Source organism: Neomonachus schauinslandi, chromosome 16 (genome assembly GCF_002201575.2).
Source record: "Neomonachus schauinslandi chromosome 16, ASM220157v2, whole genome shotgun sequence".
Taxonomy (NCBI): domain Eukaryota; kingdom Metazoa; phylum Chordata; class Mammalia; order Carnivora; family Phocidae; genus Neomonachus; species Neomonachus schauinslandi.
Genome location: NC_058418.1, coordinates 18,666,164 through 18,683,434, shown reverse-complemented (window position 1 = coordinate 18,683,434; position 17,271 = coordinate 18,666,164). Strand labels below are relative to the sequence as shown.

Here is a 17,271-nt window from a genome sequence, read left to right as displayed (position 1 = left end):
AGACGGAGAAAAACTGCTGGTTAAGCTGGAAATAATATAAATAAGTAAAACCCACTGACGACCAGGTCCTAAATGCACCAGAGAGGGCACAGGCCAAGTTCAGGCCTCAAGCACTAATGCAGTTTGTCCAGCACAGCCAAGACCCAATCTTTGGACATTGATTTTTTTTTTTAAGTCATACTGACGCTCTGAGATGATGAAAAGCTACCTTTGAGTTTAGTGCACACTTGAGGGGTGTTTCTTTCAGTCTGTTCTGGATCTCCGTGGAGGCCCCGTTTTGTAGCAACGTCTCTATGATGCCTTGGTAGCCCCAACGTGCGGCTATGTGTAGTGGGGTGTCTCCCTTCTCGTTACAAATATCCAGTCTGCACGACTGCACGTCATAGTAGACCAGAGCCTTCACACACTGCCGAGAAAATGGGAAATACCACCAGTAAGTCACATGCCCAGCCCTGGGCAATGTCTGTGGAAGCCACAGCCTCAGTCCACACCCCGATTCCAGCCAGGTGCCACTCGCCAAACAAACGTGCAGAAACAGAGAGACAGAGTTCAAGGTTACCGCATCAGGACACATCATTTTTCTGAAAACTGTCGATCAGTAAGAAAAGGCTGAATAAATTGTGATGTATCCATGTGCAGAAGGGAATGACCACAGCAGGCCGGAGACCGCTGTCCCCTGAAAGGCCCGCTTGCAGGCTGGCCCCTGACTCGCAATGTTCCTCAGGAGCTTGGATTTGCGGAATGGCTCACTGTGTCTAAATCGTGCAACTACACGGTTTATGCTGAACACCTGCTCTTCTTCTAGAAGTCTGGAAGTTTGGCATGTGGCAGGCACAGCGTAATTACGTGACCAGCTTCCAGTAAAAATCCTGGGCCCTGAGTCCCTACAGAGCTCTCCTGGTAGACAGCACTTCATATTTGCTGTTGTAACTCACTGCTGGATGAACCGAGGATGTTCTGTACATCTCCCTGGGGAGGGGAAGCTTTAAAGCTTGCACCTGCTTTCCTCCAGACTTCATCCGTACACCTCTTCCCCTTTGGTGACTGTGCCCTGGGTCCTTTGGCTATCGTCAATCATAGCAGCGTGACTATATGCCGAGTCCTATCAGTCGCCCCAAGGGGTGGTCTTAGGGACACAGATGTGACACACGCAACAGATCGCTGGGTAGTGTTTAAAGGACAGGCTGGGGCTACACTTACTGACCTCCAGGATTTCCATGATGTACCGTTAAGAAAATAAGTGGCTTTATAAAGATGGGGAGAGCACGATCTCATTTTTCCACATCTACCCCTAATCCGGCCTCTACCTTGGGTACATGTAAACCCACATGTTCCCACACAGAGAAAATGGAGAGGGGGCGGTCAGGACAGAATCACACACACACACACACACACACACAGAGTTCAAGGTGAAGGGGAAGCGGAAATGATACAACTGTCGCTATGACTACAAAAATGGAAGATGTAAAAACTGAAGGTGAACAAAGATCAGAACCAGGTGGCGGCAGGGATGGAGGAAAATGATTTTAATTTCAGGGTACGCTAACGGGCGATTAAAGTCTAGCTTTCTGTTCCTTCAGTAGGGCATCTGCAATACATTTAAGGCTTTTTTTTTTTAATCAAAGAGAAATCACCCACCAAACATGCCAGTAAAGCGGGACGTTACACCGAGCAGAAACTGGCATCTCTCGGCGAGTGAGAGGGGGAGAAGAGCTACCCTGGGCACGGGGGGCACCACTTACATCTTCGTGGCCGTAGGTGCAGGCCAGGTGGAGAGGTGTGCTGCCGCGGCTGTCCCGCACCTCGGGGCTGGCTCTGTAGTGCAGTAACAGCAACTGCCAAGGAGACGAGCGCGGTGAGCAGCGTGGCCTGCGGTCTCACCTGCAACCGTACTGACGTACGCTATAATTAAAATTCCACCATCACGCTCATCCTGCCCTTTAAAACGCCGAGACATTAAAGAACAAGGCCCACGGCCCCACCCTTCTTCCCCAAAGCCGCCAGGATGTTTCACATCGACACCGAGGGGTCTTGTCCGCGGCGCCGTGGCCTGGGACACGCGGCCCATCCTGAGAGGCTGCGACGCAGGAGCGTGGCCGTGAGGGTCCGGACACGTGGCACCGGGCTCGTCTAAGCACGCGCACAGGGGTGGCGCCCCTGCTCACCGTGACGCTCTGATAGCCCTTCTGGCAGGCGAGATGCAGCGGGGCTGACCCGTGATAGTCCGTGGCATTTACCACCGCACCCCTGGAAACCAGGAAGTCGATGAGGGATGCCTGCCCTGCAGAACAGAGGGATCTCACCGCAGAGAAGGAAAGAGCAGGGGCTCGCCAAGCCCTAAACGTGAAGTCCCATTGTTTTACCCTCTTCTTCTCTGGCAGTGGACATGCCAGGAAGTGTTTTTCCCGTTGAGAGGGACCAGAGCTAACATCAAGCCAGACTCTAGATTCAGGACACTCTAGACCCTGCCCCTCCAGAGGGGGCTCAGCTCTGGTCCACCTCTCAGCAACAGAAAGTAGTGGAAAAGAGTCTTAGATATCCACAGAAGATTCCGTGGTGCGTCAGCTCACAGGATGGAATACTATGCGACCATTAAAAAAAGCAAAGCCCCTGGAGGTGGCCCACGACACGGGCCCTGCCACCCCTGACTCCGCCACCCCGTCAGTCAGGCCTCTGCTGGGCCACCCCTGGCTCCATCCCTTTGCCTTAGTAGCCCAACCAAAGGCCAACCCAAGACCACATACCACAGAGGGCGGCCACATGGAGCGGTGTGTGACCCCTGTCATCTCTGGAAAATGGAGTGACAATGGAGGGATCGTTCAGCCTCCTAAAAGAGGGAGAAGAGCGGGGGACGCCTGGGTGGCTCAGTTGGTTGGGCATCCGACTCTTGATTTCGGCTCAGGTCACGATCTCAGAGTTGTGAGATCGAGCCCCACACTGGGCTCGTGCTGAGCATGGAGCCTGCTTAAGATTCCCCCTCTCCCTCTGCCCCTCCCCACCCCTACTTGCGCTCTCTTTCTAAAAAAAAGAGAGAGAGAGAGAGAAGATATAGAAAAATACACCCTAGGAATGGCAAGGAAAAGCTTCTCCCTACCAGGATGGACATGCCAGAGTCCTGGGGCTAGCAGACAGATCTCGGGGTGTGAGCTGGATCTCTTTAACAGTGTCCCAGAGACCATCCAGTCCCTGCTTGGTCTCCTGCAGGGTGAGGCATCTGGTTCCAGCATCCCTCCCCAACCCACCCCTCCAGGCTCTGACACCCAGCCTGACAAGGGGAAGGGAAACCCAAAAGGTTACTGGAGAAGCTGACATTCCTTCCATCCTAAAATCTGCTTTCTGGGGTTGGGTAGGCTCTGTACCCACCTACTCTGGCACCCAGCCCAGCAGCGGGCCAAGTATTTTTATGACCTTTATTCCATCTGATTCTCCAAAGAGGTGGATGTTACTGTCTCCACTTCACAGCAGAGGAAGCAGAGTGCCACGAGGGTACGGTCTTTATTCAAAATCGCACAACAAACTAGTGGAAAGTTCGGCCCAGGCCCGCGCCTCACGCTTGTAGGCACAGTGAGCCTCCACGGGGACACTCTTACCCAGAGACAAGTTTCTCACAGTTCTCACAGAAACACAGAGGGTGACACATCCTTTGGACGGCATCTTTATCTTGGTCATCTTGGCTCAGAAGTCTCTCCACTTCTTTCTGGTTCCCGGACGCAATGTGCTACAAAGTAACATATCGAAGTTCAGGAATAATTCTCTTCTTAAGACGTGAATTTTTGGAGCCCCCTTAGAGAAACACATATCTGTGTATGCAATGATGACATGACTTGCTCTCTCGGATGTGTTTTGAAATAATCTGGGCGGACAGGGAAAGCAGGTGGGGATAGAGACGAAATAGGACGGAGATGGCCTTGGAGATGGCCACGTGGGTGTGCATTTATACTCTCTTTCACTTCTGGAAATGTTACACATCGTCCGTAGCTTAACAAAACAACATGACAAAATTCCCAAAGCAATGGTGGCGGGAGGATCATGCCTCCTGAACCTCGGGGTGAATGCAGACTCCTTCCTAGAACACGCCTCGGTCCTGTCCCCTTGTGTTCTAACAGAGCCTCAGTTTGCGGGGAAAGGAAATGGCTGCATTAGCGAGAGATCCCATCAACAAATAAGCCTGTGGTGCAGGGCTCAGCTCTGTGATTCCTGGATGTGCTCCTCTCAGGGAGTGAGATGTTCTGGGGAGCAAGTGGCCCCTGGGAGGCTCCCTGGGTGCTCCATGAACCCACTGTGGCTCCAGGTGGCCTGAAGCACCCACAGGCTCCCTGAGGAGGTCTGCCCTCACCCAGGCCTCATCAACTAGCCTCCCAGGGGTCAATCATATCTGAGCAGGGAGCCGCCCGCATGTGCCGAGTGATGGAACCACCGCTGCATATGAACATCCGCAACACGGGGCTTCCGGAGCCCAGGAGAGGCGTCAGCTCCGCTGAGGCCACCCGGGAGGCACCTCGGAGCAGACCTGGACGAACCAGTGGAGGGAGGACAGCTCGGGCAGAGGGCTCCAGGTGTGCTGCCCCTCCCGGCCACGGCACAGCACACCTTGGGGGAGATGCACAGATGTAAAACCTCCACATTCCTGCACCCACTCTGAGCACAACATGAACTTCGGTGTTGAACCGAGCACACTGCCCTGATGGATGCTGTAGAGGCTCTAGAGATGGGGAAAGATGAAACGTCCCTCACACGCCTGTGCCCACACGGACTTCCCAGTGTCCTACCTTAAACAGACAATCAATGGGAGTTGAAGTCATCTGAGACAGCAGGCTCATTCTCTGCTTCAGGAATAGTCGGTCACCAAATCCCTCCGACTCCTGCAGGAGAAACCCAACAATCTGTTTTGTCAACTTGTCATAAGATGTCCATGCAGACCCTTCAAAATGGAGAACCCGAGGTCAGTCCCTGCTACTTCCTCACAGAACAGAGTTGGCAGAGCCTCTGTCCCTGGGCCAGAGAGCAGATCCTCATCGGGCTGGGACAAGGGCTTCCGTCTGTCCCTGCAGGAAGCGGCTGCTGGGAGCAGGGCCCTGGGGACACACTGCCTCTGTGCACACATGTGTGGAATGTGTCATCACGAAGTGTGGAATGTAGCGCGCTCACACCATCCTCCTCCAGACGGAAGCCTGCATTGCCTTGGCCTCCTCCTCCTCTCAAACCACTGTCCTAAAGCCTGTAGCCCTAGCCCCTGCCGCTTTATCTGGGCATACAGAGAGGACAACCATCTGACAGACGGTTCTAGATTTCCCAGTGTTACCCAGCAGGAGAGAGAGAGGAGTCTTGCTTTCTGAACATACTTACTAAAATAGCCGACAAACATGGCCACTGTTCCCAAATCCTGTAATACACCGGGGTCTACCCCAAATAATAAATTCAGGTCTTTGTATCACAGGTAATATTTACTTAGATACAAAAATCTAAAAATGCATCCTTCCTTTATGAGATAATTCCTAGTGAGACATTTCCATGCTCACTGGAGCATCTGCAACTTGACTGATGACAAATTAACTTCCTCAAAAAAGTCTCAGTGGGAGGTAAAGGGGGTTTCTCCCCCAGCCAGTTGCTGCCAGAAGAACTCAGAGAACCCGGACAAAAGTGTGGGATAAGGCCCTTCACAGCCCTCAAGCTCTGACTCAGAGATCCAGCTAAAGACACAGCCTGGGTGGCACCTCAGGGGACGGCCCCTTTCTGGGGTCCTCTGTCAGGCACGGTCCCTCACAGTGGTGGCCCCAAGAGGGTTAACCTGGCAAACATATACCAACCCCTCAGAATGAGAGCCCGTTTGCTCCCAGCTGCCATCTGCTATATAAAGCTCTAGCAACCTGTTTTATTCAGTGATTTATAGCCCAGCAGATTAGGGTCAGAGAAACGTGAAAGATGCTATTGCTCGGGTAAATGTGGGGTCCCTTCCTCCACTCTGGGTAACCATAGGAAGGGCAATGATGAAGAGAGGCAAGTCCGCAGGGCCTGAACCTTCAAGGAGAAATGACCTACCGGAAGAGACAGCACATCAGCTCAGATCCATTTGGGAAGGGGGTACATACTATTTATGAGAAGCCCAGTACAGTGAGAAAGACCAGGAGCCCACAAAGCTGGAACAGAGAAGGGGATCAGTTCTTTCAGTGTTCTGGCTTTTGGTCTACAGGGGTTAAACTAGGGTCATCCCAGTAATGCTTATTTTCAAAAAGCTAGTCTTTATTTACAAGACTTTCAAGTCTTTATGCTTAAAGAATGCATATATGGGGGGCCCCTGGATGGCTCAGTCGGTTAAGTGACTGCCTTCAGCTTGTGTCATGATCCCAGGGTCCTGGGATCGAGTCCCGTATCGGGCTCCCTGCTCCGTGGGAAGCCTGCTTCTCCCTCTCCCACTCCCCTGCTTGTGTTCCCTCTCTCGCTGTTTCTCTGTCAAATAAATAAAATCTTAAAAAAAAAAAGTATATATGCCTCAGACACAATTAGATCTTGGGGGGAAATATCTGTGAAGCTACATCACATTATATAAAGAGGCAACAGGAAAACAAAATTCGATTTACTAATATTGAGTCCTGAATGCTCTCAGCTGCTGTGTGGAAATCCACTCGAGCTCCTTCCCCAGAAAGGGACACCGACACATCGCACTGGCCTCACACCTTCCGAGGCAGAAGTGCACTAAGACAGGAAGCCAGTCAGCAGCTACGGCTGACCAAGGCCAAGGCAGAGCTCAATGCTGGCACCACGAAAGACAAGAAGCTACCACACCTGTTCTGTCAATACAGGTAAGGAGCATCTCTCAGGCCTGCCCCACTCAAGGCCCAAGGGACTGGCTCCACAGCCAGCTGTAAGGATGAGGCACACCTTGTCCCAACACCAGATGGGACCAACCACCCCTACCCAGAAAGCAGGACCAGGACCAGGGGCAGACACCTCAGACAAGAGGGGCACACTGGGCGGTGTCCCCACCTTGCCCGCAGAGGCTATCCACACAGGACGCACCAGAGAGCCAGGAAATAGAGACACCCAGACGCGGGGCTGTTGGAAGAGCAAGCTGAGGGCAAGAGTATCAGCTCGTGCTTCACAAAGACACTTCCAAACACCCTAGTGCATTCCTGTAAACTCCTAGCAAGAGGTGAAACATACAGCCTCATCGTCAGTGTAGGTAAGAAATGGACAGAAACTCAGAAACAGACTTGCCCAAGGGCAAATACAAATGCTGGGCTCAAACCAACACCAGCACAAGAGGGGCCACCCCTCAAAACTCCCCCAGTCCAGGGGCGCCTGGCTAGCTCAGTCGGTGGGGCACGCGGGTCTTGACCTCAGGATTGTGAGTTCGAGCCCCATGGTGGGTGTCAAGATTACTCAAAAATAAAATCTTTAAAAATAAATAAATAAAAATTAAAAACCAAAACAACTCCCCAATCCCACTCGGGATGTTGTCTGAAGTCGAAGTGGATGTGGCAAGCTGACTGGTGCTGTGTGGTCAGCCACCTCCTTCCGCTCTGGCCAGAGGCTTCAGGTGTTAGTCTTGCTGCCCACACGCCGCAGGAAGTAAGCAGGCTTACAGGATGGCCACTGTGCAGTTACGGGCATAGCAAGGGGACGGCAGCACCTCCCACCAGGCGACAAGGGGCGCCCTTGACCCCATCGAGAAGCATCAGGCAATTCCTACCATCAGCCTACATGCCGGTAAGAGGAGCATAATTTCCAATTTTCGTTAAAAATACAACTGTATAGGGGTGCCTGGGTGGCTCAGTAGGTGGAGCACCTGACTCGTGGTTTCGGCTCAGGTCATGATCTCGGGGTCATGGGACTGAGCCCTGCGTGGGGCTCTTCACTCAGTGTGGGGTCTGCTTGGGACTCTCTCTCTCTCTCTCCCTCTCTCTCTCTCTACTCCTCCCCCTGCTCACACACACTCTCTCCCCCTCTAAAATAAGGAGGGCGCACGATGTGATGAGCACTGGGTGTTACACGCAACTAATGAATCACTGAACACACCAAAAATTAATGATGTACTATACGTTGGCTAATTGAATTTAAGTTAAAAAATGTTAATTAAGGGGCGCCTAGGTGGCTCAGTCAGTTAAGCGTCTGCCTTCGGCTCAGGTCATGATCCTGGGGTCCTGGGATCGAGCCCCGCGTCAGGCTCCCTGCTCAGTGGAGAGTCTGCTTCTCCCTCTCTCTCTGCCTACTGTGCTCTCTATCTCTCTGTCAAATAAATAAATAAAATCTTTAAAAAAAAATGTTAATTAAAATATAAATTAAAAATAATAAATAAATAAATAAAATCTCTTAAAAACCTGTAAAGGCACAGAAAAGAGACATATGCCAAAACGTTAATAAGTCATCCCCAGCTGGTGAGTTTGCGGGAGGTATTTGTTGTCTTCACTGCAAGTGTATACAGCTGTCCCTTGAACACAGGTCTGAACTGCACGGGTCCGCTCAGATGGCGACAGACACAGTATCGTACTCTAAATGTATGTTCTCTTCCTTATGATTTCCTTAACAACATTTTTTTCTCCAGCCGACTTTAAGATTACAGTATAGAATACATATAACATACACCGTATGTGTTAATCAACTGTTTATATCATCAGTTAGGCCCCTGGTCAACAGCAGGCTACTAGTAGTCAAGTTTTGGGGGGAAATCACAAGTTATATGCAGATTTTCAATCAAGTGGAAGGTCAGCAACTTGAACCCCTGAGTTGTTCAAGGGTCAACTGTATATTGTAAATATTGTTTATAAGCAAGTATCGGTCTCCTAATCAGAAAAAAAAAACAAACAATTCTTTTGGGCAAAACAGTGTAAAATGCTATACACAATATACTTTAAATTATGCGAAGTATACACGGATGGGAGAAAGACGGGAAAACACATAAAGATTTTAACAATGAATGATTTCACCCAAGTGCACCTGTCTGGGCAGGCCTCTGGTTTTTTCCCAGCTATTTTAACTTATCATCACTTGGGGAGATTCTATGATCAAGGGAATGCTCAGTCCTCAGGACTCCTGGCGTGTAATGTAGGAATCTCTTCATCTTATTACTTTCAATGTTGTTGAAATTCTGTGCGTACTGTCACATTTTGCTAGCTGGTGCAATAGGCCAGCAATGCGATCTTGGTGTAAGATCTCACACTTCACATCGAAATACAACCGCCTCTCCTAAGCAAAGCTCACCAAGAAAATCATAATAAGGCCAGAGTCCTAAAATTGCATATGTGAATAATCCCATCTCTTGCCTAGATATCCAAACTCATGGTTTCTAGCTTCTCCCTTCTGCCTATTGCTTTTTTTTGAGGATGGCGAGGATTAACAAAGCAGGATTTTAACTGTGAATCCCGGTCATATCCTGCCAACTTCCACACCCAATTGGGTGCTTAGCGTTTCAGGCTGCTGGGTGGTTGTCAAGCCTCACAGCCCTTAAGACAGTAGAGACCCCGTTCTTGGGAGACCATTTAAGAATCCCCCTCCCCGGGGGCGCCTGGGTGGCTCAGCCAAGGTGAAGTGTCTGCCTTCGGCTCAGGTCGTGATCTCAGGGTCCTGGGATCGAGCCCCGGGTCGGGCTCCCTCACCCTCTGCTAGTCCCCCTGCTCATGCGCTTGCTTGCTCTCCCCCACCCACTCTCTCTCAATTTCAAATAAATAAATCTTGAAAAAAAAAAAAGAAAAAGAAGAAGAATCCCTTCCCCACCCGCCAACCTCAGAACCCTAGCAAAGGTGCCCTGACACCCACAAAGAAAGGCCAGGGCAGGAGGAATCTTACGGGCGGCTTAATGGAGAGGCTTCCTTGCCGAATATATTCGATCGCAGCCTCAATCGAGGTCAGGCAGTATCCCAATTCATCTTTTGCTGAGCTGCTAAATCTGAAGTTTTTGATATAACTCAAATTTGCCATCCTAACAAAAGGAAGAAAAAAGTTTCACTGTTGTGTACCCAATTAACACCGCTCCAGAAACAGCACTATGGGCGTGAGTGACTGAAGTCTGTTAGCTCCAGGAGCTCTGACTGCTACCCCCTTAAGCTCTAGAGCATGTGCAATTAGGAAAATGAGTAAACTATTTGGTCCTTTCTTGGAGTATACCAGTTTTTAAAAAGCTGACTACTGTAGGGGCACCTGGGTGGCTCAGTCGGTTAGGCGACTGCCTTCGGCTCAGGTCATGATCCTGGAGTCCCGGGATCGAGTCCCGCATCAGGCTCCCTGCTTGGCAGGGAGTCTGCTTCATCCTCTGACCCTATCCCCTCTCATGTGTTCTCTCTCTCTCAAATAAATAAATAAAATTTTTAAAAAAAAAAAAAAAAAAAGGTGACTACTGTAAAGTGAACTGGGGGTTCCCGTCAGAAGAGGACGGGCTCTGGAGTCAAACAGAACTGGAGTCAGCATCCCTCTCAGTCACTGACCAGCTGCGTGTTCCAGAACAAGAAACATAAGCTCTCTGGGCCTCATCTGTAAATGGAATGACAGCCACCCTCTGCAGAACAAAGGCAGGGCAGACACAGCGACGGACTCATAAGGGGTGCTCGATTTCCTGGAGTTATGCTAAAACCACCCCAGTACAATGCTGCCATTTTGAAAAAGTATTTTAACAGAAAATATTACCAATTAGGGATCTCTGTTTTCACAAGCAAATACAACAGGACCGATAGCAGATCATCAGCACAGATGGTCTCCAAGTTAACTGCGGTGGGGAGGAAAACACATGTTTGAAGCCATCATGAGACCAAGAGGTGTTATCAACTCCCCACCATCATCCAACCCACAAAGTCACAATCCAGTGAGACTACACATCAGGGAGAAGTTCCATTGCACAATTCCTTTTACAGTGTCCTGAACTGATGTCACATTTGAGGGGAAAGCGAATGCCTAGCATTCTCAGAACATGTGCAAAAGAAGGAAATTCCAAGCACTCTCCCCCTCGCCACCTTCCAGGCGGTTCAAGTCAGGGATGGCGGACACGAGGCGAAGGTGTGCCCAGAGCCACCATGAAAAGCCTCTTTCCTCCTGAGGTCATTTCCATTTTATACACTGCAAAGTCTAATGCTCATTTTTAGCTTGTTTTAATTTTTTTCACTTTGAAATTTTAAGGAATCCATTCACATGTCTAAAAAATTTGAATAGCACAAAAGAGCAAACTGTGACTGTCTCTCCCATCCCCACTGCCCAATCTTCCCCCAGAGGCTACTGCTGTTCCTTCCCACCTAACCTTCCAGAGACAGTCTAGGAACTCACCACTGTGCATATGAATAAAGAGCTGCCCCTTTTTCTGGAATGCTGTTAGAAGTGTACCATATACACTCCCTCTCATTTCACTTAATGCGCTTTGAGGATCACCCCTTATCTGCCCACACAGATATGACTCCCCTTTACTTTCTTCTTAGCTTATTTTGCTTTACTTTTTATAACGGAAAATTTTAAACAGACACAAAATTAGGAAGATGGGTCTAATGAATAGTTGAACCCCCATGTACCCATCACCAGCTTGGATCATTTTTCTTTAAGATTAAAGGTTTGTAATTTTAAGCCAAAAAATTTTGTCAATGGGGGACACCTGGGTGGCTCAGTCGTTAAGCGTCTGCCTTTGGCTCAGGTCATGATCCCAGGGTCCTGGGATCGAGCCCCGCATCGGGCTCCTTGCTCATTGGGAAGCCTGCTTCTCCCTCTCCCACTCCCCCTGCTTGTGTTCCCTCTCTCGCTGTGTCTCTCTCTGTCAAAGAAATAAATAAAATCTTTAAAAAAAAAAAAAAATTTTGTCAATGGAACAGCTTCAGGCTGGAACACAGCTGCCGAAGGAGGCCGGTGAGCGGTGCAGCCCTGGACTAAACAGTCGGCAGTGAATGTCCTGATGGGGCCATACACCCACACCCTAGCACCACGACAACTTCAAGAGAACACACGACAGGAAGCTTAAAGTCAATCATACACATTGCTGTACCTTGGCAAGCTCAGACTTGAGCTGTGGACAGTGTCATTCTGGAAACCCAAAGCTATTGCAAAGTCAGGTTCTCAAAGAACCTGTGTGGCTTGGATTCTGATTTATAGACCAGCTGCATGGCGCCCATGCAGGTATGAGGAAGCTTGGCTCGCTTTTGAGGTCGCTTCTTCTCCGCCACTGTTCTCTTACCCTTATCTTGCCTATCCTACCCCCAAGCCCCCATTGCTAGGCACCCAGGTATCAGAGCAGACTCCGGGGTGCTCACACAGGGATGCTCTGTGGCACATCAGCCCAGCTGTGTGATCCTTGAAGACGACACTGCTCCTTAACAGACTTTTGCATCTGGACGTTAAGTGTCTACTCCACCGCCAGGCCCCTCCCCTGAGCACAAACCTCTCTGGCTGGGAGACTGGGTTATTAGCTGCACCACCTTTCGCAAACAAATCAACTTCTGCTGTGGGGAGGTGCACTTGTTCAGCTGAGCCAGCTCTCTCTTTGCACGAGGTATGTTGAAGCTGCAAAATAATTTGGAAAGTGACAACTTAAGACCACAGTGGGAGGGCCCTTCTTCCCTGATCTAATAGCATACCTCAGATTTACTCTGCTTACAGACAAACTGTAAGTAACGACGAACAAAAATAGAAACTCGGGAGCAATCGGACTCAAATGAGTGGCAAAACTCAACACCTTTGCATGTCCCATTCAGGATGCAAAACGGTATTATAGCTGCGCCAGAAAATTAGGAGAAAATAAAAATAAAAACCCTTAGCCCCAGAGTGAGATAGCTCAAAGGAGTTAAAATAGTTTCAGCATAAACACAAGACATTTTTGTATCCTAAAGAAACATAAATTAATTCAAAAGCAGGTCAAAAGACCAGCTGTGCGAAACCCCCACCCCTTGAGTTCCTACCCGGCTCAGGAGGGTGACATCTGCCAACCTCAGTCCTTTATCTTTGGTCACAAGTAACCGCCCTGTTCCTCGGTATGAACCAGGCCAAAACAGTGTGCGGTCCCTGCCGCTGAGAGCCCTGCTTCCAGGAGCAGAGGCCCCAGCCTCTGAGGATGCCGAGCTACGGCAGTGCAAACTCTTACCTGCACTCAGGTTTTACGCCAATGTCCTTCTGCTGAAGATCTTGAAGGCTTCTCGTGATTTTGTTGAAGGCAGCATCCTAACAACAGATTTTAACGAAGCTTCAAATTTCTTAAACGGCTAAGGATAAAAGGCTTCCAACCGGGATGACGGGGATTTAGGACCTACCTCGCTTGCCTCCATGGTCCCCACATATTTAAAGATCAGATCATAAATATCATGCTGGACGTACATCTGTGGAATCAACGAACAGACCGCCGTTCCGAGTGTGCAGAGGGGACCGGGAGAGCCTCCCCCTCCCCCTGCACCACTGCCTCCTCTCCCTGCACTGGCCTGGCCTCTTACCTCCACTGCCTGCTTCAGCAGGTTCATCTGGGCCTCCTGCTTGGCAAGCATTTTCTGCAGGACAAGAAGGTACCGTTAAAGAGCTTGGACTGGCATGTGGGCAAACTGCAGTTCTCTCTTTTGAAAGTCCTGCTGCTTACCAGGTGAGAGTCCCTCAGAAGCTGCTGGAGGCATTTGGTGTAGAGAGCATTCACCGAGTCCTGTGCAACACACGGCAGAGAAACAGGTCACTCATAACCCAAGGCCCCAACACAAAACCTAAAACGTGTCACGCATCCCGGAGCCAGAACATTTCACAAGATGCACTTCCTGGGTGAAAAGTTTTAAGTCCTGATACAGGCTTATCAAATAATTATGTGATTTTTTTTCCACTTTTTTTTTTTTTTAAAGATTTTATTTATTTATTTGAGAGAGAGAGAATGAGAGACAGAGAGCATGAGAGGGAGGAGGGTCAGAGGGAGAAGCAGACTCCCTGCCGAGCAGGGAGCCCGATGCAGGACTCGATCCTGGGACTCCAGGATCATGACCTGAGCCGAAGGCAGTCGCTTAACCAACTGAGCCTCCCCGGCGCCCTGCTTTTTTTTTTTTTTTTTTTTTTAAGTGTATAGGCATGAAGGGTTAGAGAAAATTTCCCTTGGGGTTCACATAGGTGATAACAATATTCATTTTTATACTTTGTCAGGTTCAAGTTTTCTCCAGTGGCTTGACTACTTTTATTGTTAGAAGGAAACATTTAAGTAAAGCTTCCAACAGTGGAGGCAGCACAGTTTCAGAGTGCACTGAGAGGGATCCCCATTTCTTGAACCGGCCTGAGCCAGGGCACCCTGGCAAAGCAAGACACAGCTACTGACTATGTGTTGACGGAGGCTCTTTCTTTCACATTCCTTGAACGTTCGCTGGAAAGAAGCAATGCTCCTGTCAAATCTCTCCGTGTGTCGTCCCAAAAACTCCCTCACATCTTCGATGGTTTTCAGGGTAAAGGGATCTGAAGATGTTGAAGGCTCTTCTGAAAAAAGAGACAAAGGGTCAGGCTGGCTGAAGCCTTCACAGTTTCCTAATGGGGGAAGTACCACATCCTTTGCCCTGCTCCCCCAGGGTCTGGAGCCCCATCTTCCAGGAGAGGACAGGAATTATTTCAAGATACTGCCCAAGAGCAGCCTCGTTACAGGACAGCTCAGGGTCCAGAGAGCCTGGCCCTCTTGAAGCCCTTTCCTTGGACAAAACAAGTTGAGACCGTGGGCATGACCTATGAGGCTCTGGTGAACAACCCCTGATTCCTGGCAATACAGGCCTCAGAGTACATTTAGCACATGGTTGTCTCAGTTTCCTGGAAGAACTGAAGAATTATTATTTATTAAAAATAATGAGCTCTCAAAGAGGCACAAGAGTGGGGCTGGGTGGGCAATAATGGTATAAGAGTTAGCTCTAACACTGAGGCCCAAGGTCAAACCACCCTGTACAGCTCCAGGGGGCCACATTCACATAGAGGTCTACATCGATGTCGCCTCCCAGAATTGTGTAATGTCCAACCTGTGCAACCATACACAGCAGCCCCCAGCCACACTGTCTTAGCTCAGGATGACTTTTTGATTAAGCTCTGGGGAATTACTGTAAAGTTAGGCAGGCTTCTAGCAGGCTCTTGAATATTTTATGGGATGTTTAACCACAGCTATGTCAGGAGGAAGTTCAACAAACACAGTTCTCCAAATCAGCGGAAACGGGTTTTTCTCCCAGAATACCTGAACTCTCTCTCTTTTCCAAAGGATGGGCTATACAAAGTATGCTGAAACTTTCTTCTTTCTCATTGTAGAAAGTTTCTTCAAAGAGAATGGGCACTGAGAGAAGACAGGCGAAACCAGCTCCTAATTTAATCCTGTTTCCTTGTATAAAGACATCCTGGAACAAGAGAGCCGTCACTGCGCCAGTGGCCGGGGGTGACTGTCGATCCCCCCTCCGCCTGGCCCCCAATACGGCGCTGCTTCCGACCTGCACACCTTTGTTCCAGTAGAGCTCTGCAGGGCAGGCATGAACACTCTCCCATGTTGCTTTTTGATACTAAAATGTTTTCTTTCCTCTTTGTTCACCCTATAGCTACAGCTGATCCTTTTTAAATATTGTGACAGACATGCATTAAGCCGGTCCTTGGAGCAGAAGAAAACCTGTACCCTCTGGGAAAGGAGGAAGGAAGAAGGCTCTCCTGGAATGGCCTGGTGCTGCATGGGGCCGGGGAAGGGACGCTGCCGTCCCTGCCACATTCAGCATTCTGGACACGGCTGGGGTACCCGGGCAGACGAGCCGTGATAAGCCTGACTCCTCTGTTCTCCTTGTAGATTTGACTTCCCTGAAGAGAATAAACTAGCAGTGACTAGCAGGGCGAACAGGGCTGCTGATCCCCACCCCCCTCGAGCTGGTGTTCCAGTAACCCCGTGTCCTGTCCTATCCCTTCTGTCCCGCCACAGGCCCACGTGAGCCCTGGCTGTCACGTCCGAGGGACTGAGCTGCCCCAAATGCACCTGAGCCCACACCACTCCTGGCAAGGAACAGAACACCCCCCTCCCAGAATCTCTCTACCTCCCCTTAAAAAACAAGAAAACGCGGACCCCAGAGGTAACATCAACAATGAGACCAATTGACGTCATGTGTCTCTTGTCATGACACGCTGAGAAAAATAAAACACCCTTCCAGCCGTGAGGGAACCTCTGAGAACCCCAGGCTGAGGGAGAGTCTACAAAGCAAAACCATCCGTGTCATGAAAGACAAAGACCCCTCGAGGACTGCACCAAATCGAAGGAAACTAAAAAAACCAGCAACTGAAGGCATTGCAGGATTCTGGATCTAAAAAGAAAAAAAAAAGATTTTCTACAAAAGGACATTACTTGTATAATTAGCACAATTTGTATGAGGACAGTGTGTTGAACAGTTCACTTTCCTGAGTGTGATCACTCTGCTGCTAAGTTACGCAGAAAATGCATTTTAGAATAAAGGGACACGGTGTCTGCAACTCACTCTTACTTTTTCTGAAAAAGGCTTAAAGAAAAGCAGTAATAGCGTGTGGGGGTGTGGGGGAGAGGGACTGATAAAACAAATGTGGCCAAAATGCTCACGGCTGACCAATCTGGGGGAAGAGTATAGGAGAGTTCTTTGTGCTTTACCGAAGCTTTCTCTAGGTTTGAGATTATTTCAAAAGAATGTTTTTTATTTATTTATTTTTTTGGCTTATTGAAGTTTTAATAACATGCTTGTTTTTTGGTTTTTGGTTTTTGTTTTGGCTTAAGTTTCAATAACATTTTTTTTTTTAAGAACGTTTTTTAAAAAGTTAAAATTCACCCGATCTACTATTTGTGGCCAAGAAACTGATGAGTCTTTCAAGAGCACGGGGATAAAAGAGGTTAGTGACAGGACCTCCTTCAGATGTTCCAGAGACTCCCCAACTTACCAGCAGGAGGCCCCTGCGCTGAGAGAGAGATGCCCCGGCCCCCACCCCGCCACCCGCCCTCCTCCCGGGCAGAGGCCCAGCCAGGCCCTGCTCCCCATTACCATCTCCTCTTTCCTCAAAGGCAGGGGGCCCTCCAAGCCCAGGCCACGGGCTGCTGTGTGTTAGAGCCATCATTTACCACAGCTGGGACAGGGTCAGATGCGGGAACCCTTGCCCCCCACCCCCATTCCCAAACACTGAGTGAGGGACCCTGGTTGACCCACAAAGAAATGAATACCTTTCCATTTAAGGTCTGAAAGTGTTCTTCCACGGGTATCAAAATGTAGGACTCAAACTGACAAGTGGACTGAACGCTGCTCGGCAAGCTTCCTTTGCAGGGCACCAGAACCTGGAAACAATAAGCAGGGTGAAGTGTACGAGATGTGCCACTTAGAGCTGCAGAAAGCCGGG

The 17,271-nt window shown here is 49.5% G+C and overlaps 1 protein-coding gene across 2 annotated transcripts in view; it reads right to left on the bottom strand.

The window, feature by feature from the left end:
• ANKRD27 (ankyrin repeat domain 27) overlaps positions 1 to 17,271 on the bottom strand; it is a 48,961-nt gene that overhangs the window by 17,458 nt on the left and 14,232 nt on the right. For both annotated transcript variants that reach the window (XM_021700756.1, XM_021700758.1), the window contains exons 3-18: positions 17,099 to 17,209; positions 15,125 to 15,281; positions 14,237 to 14,391; positions 13,526 to 13,585; positions 13,386 to 13,439; positions 13,209 to 13,274; positions 13,043 to 13,119; positions 12,344 to 12,465; positions 10,618 to 10,696; positions 9,784 to 9,916; positions 4,770 to 4,862; positions 3,591 to 3,718; positions 2,745 to 2,827; positions 2,166 to 2,281; positions 1,743 to 1,835; positions 209 to 406 (exon numbers count right to left, since the gene is read on the bottom strand). In XM_021700756.1, the coding sequence (XP_021556431.1) occupies positions 209 to 406; positions 1,743 to 1,835; positions 2,166 to 2,281; positions 2,745 to 2,827; positions 3,591 to 3,718; positions 4,770 to 4,862; positions 9,784 to 9,916; positions 10,618 to 10,696; positions 12,344 to 12,465; positions 13,043 to 13,119; positions 13,209 to 13,274; positions 13,386 to 13,439; positions 13,526 to 13,585; positions 14,237 to 14,391; positions 15,125 to 15,281; positions 17,099 to 17,209 (1,725 nt within the window). The remainder of the gene's footprint in view (positions 1 to 208; positions 407 to 1,742; positions 1,836 to 2,165; positions 2,282 to 2,744; positions 2,828 to 3,590; positions 3,719 to 4,769; positions 4,863 to 9,783; positions 9,917 to 10,617; positions 10,697 to 12,343; positions 12,466 to 13,042; positions 13,120 to 13,208; positions 13,275 to 13,385; positions 13,440 to 13,525; positions 13,586 to 14,236; positions 14,392 to 15,124; positions 15,282 to 17,098; positions 17,210 to 17,271) is intronic.